The following is a 9,885-nucleotide window of genomic DNA, read 5'->3' as shown; positions in this document are numbered from 1 at the left end:
TCCAGCAGGTCGGGTTCTGACTCCCTCGGACTGTTTAAACCGTTTGGGGGTTCAGGGAGGAGGTCCCAGCGTGGCGGCCCTGCAGAAGTCGGGCAGCCTGGAAAAAGTGGTGATGAGGCAGCCCGAGAATCGGGTAAAGGATGTACTGAGGTGTCGTAAAGCACTTGTGCTGGTGCTTTCAGTGTGTGTTGATGTGTCATTGCTTTCTTGATGTGCTTCACAGAATGGTTTGGGGTGAAGGGAGCTTAAAGCTCCTCCAGCTCCAACCCCTGCCATGGGCAGGGACACCTTCCACTAGAGCAGGTTGCTCCCAAGCCCCTGTGTCCAACCTGGCCTTGAACACTGCCAGGGATGGGGCAGCCACAGCTTCTCTGGGCACCCTGTGCCAGCGCCTCAGCACCCTCACAGGTTTGCATTCACAGAAGCTGTTTTCTCTCTAGGATATCTTGGAAGGATGCGTATCTCCTCTTGAGTTGTCCCCTTATTCTGGCTGGGTCATAGACAGAGTGATTGGGCAATCAGACCAAGAAAGGGCACCCTCTGGAAGTTCAACACCTGAAGAATCCACTCCTGCCACAAAACGGTCATCTCTGGAGATCACCTCTGCTGGCAAACAGGGCTCTTCACCGCTTTCATCTGCAGCGCCAAGTGAAACAAAGGTAGCTCTGATTATAATCCGTATGTGAGCAAAGTGGCTGCTATAAATTGTCTGGTAAAGGCTGGTTTGTGCTCTGTAAATTTGTGAAGGGAAAATGTGCTTAGTTTCAACTCAGGATAACAAGTGATGAGAAAATTGGTGTTAGCAAGATTTTCATTGAAAAATGTTTCATAGGAGGCCAAAAGCAAACTCCCTTTTTCACCTTAACTAAGGAAAACTTAGTTGGAGCTCTGTAATTATATGGATTCGCAGCATGGGATTCATCCATTTGGAGGGAGAGGGTGCTCTGGAGTCTCTGAATGACTTAGAGGTGTTATGGCTTTCCTACAAGGCAGAAGGGTAAGAAGCTGGGCAATGAGCAGTCGAGTTGGAGGTAATGAAGTTGATAAAGCAGCTGGAAAGAAAACATAAGAAAACAAGTATCCGTTGCTATGCGTTAAATGATGACTTCACCACATAACAATGACACCGAGCAGCAAAGTTCTGCATCATCTCAGCCCCATTTAGGCTTAAGAAATATGTTGTGAGGAAAACCTTGTAATGAAGCAGCAAGATCTGATAGAAGCTGTAAGAGAGTCTGAAGACTCCTCCTGAAGAATGATTCAAAGTATGAACCTGTCTTGACTTCTGACAGTAACACCTTCACTGAACGTTAATAGAACATGGGGAGCCTGTCAAGCCTTGCTTGTTGACACTTGGCCTTTCTGAATGTCCTATAGGCTCTTGGTATCTCCACTCCCAATTAATTATCCCAATCATGTATGTGCTGGAGGATATTCTAGGTGGTGAAGCTGTGCTTCTGGGGTATATAACCACTCTAAATGTGCACTGGTTGACTCCTTTGTCTCTCTACAAATAATATGCAGTTTAGGAGACTTGATTTATCTGGTTTGCTCTGTGAGTTGCTGACATTATGCTCAGCCACTGATTGTGCCTTGTGCTGGCCACACAGGGAAATGATGACCGTAGTCTGCTGGAAATGGATCAGGAATTCTTCCGAGCAGTTCTGCCATCCAAAGTTACGGAAGTTGAAGGCTGCATTCAGATGTATGAGGAGGTGCACAGGCTGAAAGGAAAGGTAAAAAAGGGGGGGTGTGAATCACAGGAGAGCTTCCTAACCATGGGTACCAATGCTCTGGTTAAAGTTATCCTAAATGTTGGCTGACTTTGGCCAATTTAATGTGTGTTTTCTTCTGTCTGAATCCCTGTGATCACTCTACTGTGGTTCTTGTGGCACCTCTTCAATCTGCAGGAGGGGCTGAGGCAACGGCAGGAGCAGCAAGAGCAGATGGTGAGGGCAGTGTATGACCTGGCCAGTGAACAACTGAAGCGCTTTGATGAATTGAAGGAGCTCAAGCAGCATCAGGAATTCCAAGATTTGCAAGAAGTAATGGAGAAGAGGTGAGATTAGCTCTGGTAGCCTTAAAATGCTACCGCATGTAATCAAAGTGAGGATTAATTCTTGTGCCTGGCAGTTCTGTGCTGGTCTCTTGTGCTTGAAAGTCTCACCTGCTGCTTTTCTTACCTTAACTATCTTAACTGTTTTCCAGGGGAGATCCCTGGCTACTGTTGAGGTTTCATTGGTTAGAAAAAGACTGTATTTGTGACAGTCAAAGTTCCTCTAGCTTGTCTTATTTTAAAGACAACTTGCTGTGTGTTTGTTTGTATTTTGTGCATGTCTTGAATAGAGTTTTTCTGTCTGTGTATTGTAGCTCAAAGGAGGCTCAAGGGCAGCAAGAGAAGTTGAAGGAAGAACACCGACACAGAGCAAAGGTCTGAGACTTCTAAGAGTTGCCTTTCATAAAAGATTGTGGCTACTTGCTGGGAACTGGAAAGACCAATTTGTTTGTATTTACATCACCCCTGGAGTGGGAATGTATTTTCTGGTGCTGTCTGAGACACCTGCTGCATTGTTGTGGAAACCTGGTTAAAGGCACACGTGTTGGAGGAGCAGGAAGGACCTGTAAAACTGGATTCATCAGATCAGGAAGGAGCTGTAAAACTGGAGTTATTTAAGTATTTTGTGTCTCTTGGGTCTTTTTCTCCCCAGGTATTAAACCTCAAACTGCGTGAGGCAGAGCAGCAGAGGCAGCGTCAGGAGGAGCTGGAGCGTCAGCGTAAGGAAGAGGGCCAGGAAAGACTGCGTCGCCTCTATTCCATCCAGGAGGAAGTGCTGCAGCTTAACCAGCAGATTGATCCCAATTACAGACATAAAGACTTGCCAAGAATTGATCTTTCTGCCTACAGTAATCGTGGCAACCAGATCTGTGGGCTGGTGTCAGGACTCATCCGCACCACCAGTGAGGTAGAGGCTCTAGAGTTGTTTCTAACTTTGGTTGTCATTCCTTCAGAAAGCTTCCTGCTGTTGTCTTCAAAGACAGTTTGTTATGAGGCCACTAAATAAGATGTCACAGAAGTGCTTTTAGATACTTGTCCTATAAAGCATCGCATTTAAAAGGAGAATTCTTTTCTATGGCATTTCAGTTGTTCTCTTGGAAATGGCTTATAAAAATGCATGAGGATTTCTACAGAAGAAAGGTTCAGTATTCAAATACTGTAAATTCTTGATGCTGTGAAGTTCCTTTTTGAGACAGTCATGGAAGTGAGATGGTTCATAAGCTGTTAAATACATGATGATTCTCCTGTACTTGTCAGCCTTTATGCAGTAACTAGGTTTCCTTGAAAACTTGTTTCTCTAAAGGTGAGATACAAACATGGAAAAATAAAACAGGAGAAGCTAGTTCCAGCTTGTCACAGATGGCTTGCTGCCGAGAAAGCAAAGTTCTGCATTGGGCTTCCCTTATGCTTGTCAAAGTGTGTTGCTAATTTCTGTTGTCTAAGCTCTTGTGAGATCTAGTCATGCACTAACATTTACAGGTGTTACGACCAATGTTATGTGCAGATAATGGAGAAAAAGGTATTTTCACCTAAGAGGATAAATTGTAGTTGCTTAATGCCTCAGAGGCTCCTTGCTCTTGCTGTTGGTCTGCAGATAGCAGAGCAAAGTTTGATGCTGTATGTGCCTCCTCTGACTCTTGGCAGAAGGGTTTCCCTACTCAAGTGGATGTGGCCAATACTGAACGAGCACTGCAGGAGATGCGAGGGTTGATATCCAACATGCAGCAAGAAATCGCTGCGGCTGTGGAGGAGAAAAGGAGGAGAGATGAAGAGGAAGCGAAACAAAAGCAGAAGGAGTTACTGAAAAAAGAGCAGATGAAGGCTCAGACTCCTGCCCCTGCACAGCAGGCTGGGGGAAAGAAGCAGAAGGAAGGTTGGTTAGGATTTTTGTTTCCTCCTTTCCCTCCTTATGCACTCCTTTATAGTTAGTTTAAATGCTACTTCGGAATCTTACTGTTGTGACAACATACCTTCTTGTAGCCTTTACTTTTAGCCAACTAGCAAAGTGGGTATTGGACCACTGGCAGCAAACTTGTGAAATGACATGGATGCAGCATAAATTGACTGTATTAACTGGAGCAAAACCTGCTTTCCTAGAAAGTGTGCCATATGTTGGAATATTAAAGAACAACATGGTGCCAGTGTAGATGGGTTGTGCTTATTATGATAAAACATATGAGGAGGACGTGTCACTGAAATGGCTTCCTTCTTGAAAGCAAGTTAAAACCTGATATCCTGTATATATAAGCTACTAAGCTAAGGAGGACTCTTGTATAGCTTGTGAACTTGTAGTCCATTCGTGTTAAACAGTGACACTTTCTAAACTAAATTCTGGGGAAAACCACTCCTGCAGCTCTTAATTACTTGCATTTTCTTTTTCTTAATTTTTCTTAAGGTTTTCTAGAGGTTTGGGTCTCAGTCTTCTGCTATTAATTTCTATTTGATTATACCAGGACTTCAAGTTAAGGCAGAAGAAAGCACCATGCAGTGGTACCAGCAGCTTCAAGATGCTGCTGAGCAGTGTGTTACTGCTTTCAGTGGAATCATCAACTGCAAAGACAACAATGAGGTATGAACAAATGATTAATACTGCCAAAGAGTGATTATCTTCATTTCTAGGGGGAATAGGACAGCTTTAGTTAACAAATAATAATCATTCTAACTTGGCAGCCTCTGTAAACAGTCTGCTCATCTGAACTACCATAGTACTTTACTTGTCTGAAAAGGTTTTTAAAGTTGTTTGTTTATTCTGCAGGTTAAGAAGATAAAAACAGACTTGCAGAAAGCAGCCACGATCCCTGTGAGCCAGATCTCTAGAATAGCAGGTCAGAAAAACACCAAGAACCCAATCCACCTGAAATGCCTTTTGCTTTTAGTAGGACACAACATACCTAATGTTTCTTTAATCATCTCTACAACAGAAAGCTGCTATGTATACAGTCCAAGTCTTTGCAGCACAGTGTTTGCTTATGTTTTGAAGGTTTGTTGCTTCCCTCAGAGGTATCTTGCTTCATTATGATTAAGTTTCTTTAATCAGATGTAGCAAACATGCAGTTTGAGGTGCCTTGCCCTTCAGGATGAAGGTCTAGTTTTTGTGAAGTTGATGTGGTCTGGTTCAGATTTGTCTGCTCTTTCCTAATCTGTCTCCATACATTCCTTACGTGTTTGCAGGTTCTCAGCTAAGAGAGATATTTGACAAGATCAATAACCTGCTCTCTGGAAAGACTGTTCAGAGTGGAGGGAGATCTGTATCAGTGACTCAGCATCCACAGGGTCTTGATTTTGTTTATTACAAACTTGCGGAGAAATTTGTGGTGAGGAAATGTTCTCTTTCTTTATTGGGGTGTCAAAGGCAGAGCTGGTGCTTTGCGAGGTTTTTTGGGACACTGTCCTCTGTCTTCAGGGATTAAGAACAAGATGTTTAGCTTGCATGTATTCCTATTCATACTGATTAGAGAAAGCACCTTTTGGATTAAAAACAAGTTCTCCATTTTCTGTCTTCTAGGAGAACTATTTTAAATCCCAAGCTTAAATGTAACATCCTCTGAATTAGTTAAGTACAGTCTTAGTGGAAAACAGGTTGATAGTTTATTTATGATCTATATGTATGCTCAAAACCTTACATCTTGGCAGAATTGGGAGGAACAATAAAAAGAAAGAAAACATGGAAGCATTGGGATCTTTTAGTAGAGGCTAGTTACACAAAAAAGAGGAATTTTTTTGTCTGAGAAATAGCTTGAAGGATTTGGGGACTGATTTTTTCTTTCCCCTCTCCAGAATCAAGGAGAAGAAGAAGTAGCTTCTCATCGTGATGCAGCTTTCCCAATTGCTGTGGTGGCCTCAGGAATCTGGGAAATGCACCCTCGAGTTGGAGACCTCTTTTTAGCTAATCTGCACAAAAAGTGCCCCTATGCTGTGCCATTTTACCCTGCACTGAAAGAGGGGACTTCTATGGAAGATTATCAGAGGTAAATTTATTACTGGACTTTTTCAGATGCACCCTGCAAGGGTGAAGACTCTGTTTTTATGAGTGAACTCCACTTTTCCCCATCTTGGACTGCGTGGGCACTGTGATGTGCTAGCACAGACTCTGGAGAGTCACTCACAAGTGTGTGGCTCCCCTGACCCTGTTTCCTGAAGGATACTGTGTCCTTCAGCTTTGGAAGTTAGCTTTTGCTGCTTCTTCCTTATCCTTCTCAAAGAACAGTTGATAGCCATAGCTTCATTTGAGTTGAGATATCCAGTACAGAACCTCAATATTCATGGTATAAAACAGTGGAACATGTGATCCCGAGGGTCATGGTCAGTAATTCCTGTGTTTTGGCATATGCCTACTCTCAGTACAGTTGACTTAAAGAAAGCTGAGAACTGCGGGGACTCAAGTGAATGTGTTTTGCTGTACTAATACAACTAATGCAACATTTTCTCAGGATGCTTGGATATCAAGTTAAGGATTCTAAGGTGGAAGAACAAGATAATTTTCTTAAACGGATGTCGGGAATGATTCGTCTTTATGCTGCTATCATTCAACTCCGGTGGCCTTATGGAAACAGACAAGGGGTATGTGTGTATGGCACTGTGATTAGAACCTCATTACTATCCCAAGAGTCTAGTAAATGTATTGTAAACTTGATTGGTAGTGAAGATGTGCTGAACTTAAACCAGCTCATAATGTATTTGGAGGGAGATGGTCATAACCCCAATCAACAAAGCAATGCAGAATCATTTGGAATGTAGACATTTACTTTTTTTCTTTGAATTTTCATAATGATCAAGTTTTATGGTAGGCTATTGTAAAACAGAAAGAAGAAAGTACATCAGAAAGCTGCCTGGTTTGATAATAGTGTTTTGCAAACACTTATCAAAGCGGTGGGTAGCTTGTAGCTTTTTTGTTGCTTTATAGGCACATCCTCATGGGCTACACTACGGATGGCGCTGGCTTGCTCAGATGTTGAACATGGAGCCTCTGGCAGATGTGACAGCTACACTTCTCTATGACTTTCTAGAGGTAAGAGATGCAGATTGCTGGTAGTTGAAGGAATCTAAATTGGTGCCATTTTAGTTTCTGAAGGGATTGCTGAGGTGAGATTCATTGTGATTTTTAACAGCAGATGTTTTCAATTTGTCATTCCTTCAGAAGGGAATGTGAATATTTCCATGTTCTTGCAAATACAGCTTTGGAGTGGAACGATTTAAAGTTTCTACACATGCAGCTTCTGTTGTTTTATTTGGTTCTGTTTAATGTTTCTGGTATTTTAAAAGTAGTTGCATGGTTCTGTAAGAATAAGGTCTGCTGAGCACTTGGCATCAGTTTGTACAATGCAATGAGGTCCTGTGGCCTTTCCACCTCAATTGGTTCGTAAAACAGGATGGGTTTTTCAGGCTGAAAAGGACAGAGCCTGATGCATGTTTATCCTATATCCTAGGAAATGGGCCTGTGCTAGATAAGAGTAAAAAAAGGTTGAAGCTGGGGAGACACTGTTGAATACAAGCAGCTTCTGTGCTTATCAAATGCCTTCTAATGGATTTTGTGAAAGTAGAAATGACAAAGTGCAGTGGGGATTCTGTCAGCAGCAGTGAAGGTTGAGGAACATTTGTCCTATAAACTGAGGAAAGCTTATGAACCCATACTGCAGTAATAAAAATGGGGAAACAACCATACTATATCCTAGCAAATGGTATTAGGGAAGGGTGGTGGTTTTGGAGGGAGAGGAAGAATAACCTAAGATTGGTATCAGCGGCCACCACTCAGTCAACAAGAAAAGAAGGTGATTGTGGCAGCATTAATGGCATTTAGAGGATTTGCTTGTTTTATTGTAGGTGTAGGTACATTTCTTTAAATGTCTGGTTGAAATATGAAGTGGTTGATGTTGAACAGGGTCACTGAAGGTGTCCTGCTAATCTGAAATGCAGTTCTGAACCTGATCTTTGTGGATTTCTGTACCACAGGTTTGTGGCAATGCTCTCATGAAACAGTATCAGGCTCAGTTCTGGAAAATGATGTTGCTTATCCGAGATGACTATTGCCCAAGGTATGATATCTGTGCTTGAGAAAGTGAAATAATCTTTGTTTTATACTTCATGTTTGCTCTTAAGTGTCTCCTCCACCTTTTCCAACCTCTGCTATTCACCCCATACCCACTCATAAATCAAACACGACTTTCTGAGGAGATTTTGAAACATGCTGTCATTTCTGCAGAATTGAAGCAATTACCAGCTCTGGACAGATGGGCTCTTTAATGCGCTTCAAGCAGTTCTTGGAGGTAAAGCAGTGTTTTCTTCTTTAGTTTTCAAGTGTTTTGGTTGTGGGGGTTCTCTCCCTTTGTTCTATATTTGCATCATTTTGCTCATGAGATGGGCGCTGCTTGCAGCATTCCTGACAGTCCAGACCTGTCACTATGATGTAACCCCTCTTTGGTAGTTACTGAATTACCTTAATGATAGTGATGATGTCAGACATCTTGCTGCTTTCTTACCTCACATCTTATTTTTCTCAGAGCAAATGTGTTTTACTTGTACGTGAAGTTGTGGGAGCGTGGCTGCAGTAAGAGCAGGGGCGCAGGTTGAGGAGGATTCTGCTGAGTCATTTCTGTAACAGCTATTTTTTATCAGTGGTTCGGTTGGTTTTATCTCTTGCACCAATCAGATACATGTGGAAGGAGACATCCTTCCTTTGATCTGCTCTCTGTAGCATTTGTTGAGCATTTCTGCATCTTCTCTTTAAGAAAGCTTGCAAAACTGTAAAATACTTGGTTATTTAAGTAGTTCTGTGAATACTGACTTAGATTATGACATTAAAATATGGGAGCTTCAGAGCTCATACCTTCATTTCAAAATGAATTTTGGTGCTTTTTATTAGCAGTGCTTTGAGTGTGTGCAGTGAGATCTGTCAAAATTCCTGAGAAGAGGTGGCAAATTAAGATCCACGTTTCTTTGTTCTTTGTCTTTCTCCACCAGGAATGTCTACAGCAGAAGGAAATTCCATTACCAAAGGGCGCTCTGCAGTCTTCCTTTTGGAGATCATAAAGCAGTTTATTTCCCCCTGTCAGTTCTTTCAGACCTGGTTTCATGTAAAGGCAGAATAAATATATTCTGTCTATAGAGGAATGAGGAGAAAATATTCCATCGACCTGTTAATGTTTAATTCATCAAGATTTATGTTGGGCAGAACAAATTTGTGTTTAATTTGTTGCAAAAAATTGGAAGTTCTTTGCTTTGGATTTTGACAAGTTTTTCTATGGTAAAGTACAGAAAATTGAAGAGTCTTCCTTCATAAGTTTAAACATGTGGAAGACGTTTTAAATAGAGTATCCCGATGACCTCTGGGCTTTAGAGATAAAAGACTCTTTGATTGAAAATTTGCACAGTGCTGTTCTGTTGATGGAAGTGAAAATACCTCACAGCCTTATGAAATCCTCACGGAGTTACCAACCTCAGAAATTACTGCTAGAACTTCATTTTTGTATTTATTACATCTATCCTTTATAATTCAGCTTTGATTATGCTGATGTACTTGCATCCTGTTTGTCTTGACAACATCCTAAAACTACAGTGAGATTGGTGAAGGTATTTGGCCTAGCAGCACTGACACCTCTCTTGAATGTAACTTCACTCCAAGAAGCAGTACTCCTGATTTAAGAGGGGCAGACTTACGGCTTTCAAAGGCTTGAATGTACAATAGTAACTTCATGGGGGAAGAGCAGAGTTCCTGAAACAACAGTAATTCTTTTGTCTGTTATTCATTATCAGGTGGATGGAAGCTAATCATCCCTTTCCTTATTTTAAAAAGTGGAAAAATGGTGCATTCACTCTAGCACTTACACCGATGT

At 41.8% G+C, this 9,885-nt stretch overlaps 1 protein-coding gene across 1 annotated transcript; it reads left to right on the top strand.

Annotated features, from left to right (window-relative positions):
- Window positions 1-55: 55 nt before the first annotated feature.
- Window positions 56-9,082, top strand: GLE1 (GLE1 RNA export mediator; the record flags this gene model as incomplete). Its single annotated transcript, XM_010013543.1, has 16 exons — window positions 56-133; window positions 441-659; window positions 1,611-1,736; window positions 1,911-2,059; window positions 2,371-2,431; window positions 2,709-2,963; window positions 3,701-3,929; window positions 4,510-4,625; window positions 4,812-4,881; window positions 5,228-5,370; window positions 5,834-6,024; window positions 6,487-6,616; window positions 6,960-7,064; window positions 8,006-8,088; window positions 8,256-8,319; window positions 9,014-9,082. Coding segments are annotated over 16 exons (2,088 nt in total), but the record flags the coding sequence as incomplete, so codon positions are not given.
- Window positions 9,083-9,885: the final 803 nt, after the last annotated feature.

This window comes from Nestor notabilis, unplaced genomic scaffold (assembly GCF_000696875.1).
Source record: "Nestor notabilis isolate BGI_N333 unplaced genomic scaffold, ASM69687v1 scaffold27084, whole genome shotgun sequence".
In the NCBI taxonomy this organism is placed as follows: Eukaryota; Metazoa; Chordata; class Aves; order Psittaciformes; family Psittacidae; genus Nestor; species Nestor notabilis.
This window is presented reverse-complemented; position numbering and strand designations above follow the sequence as displayed.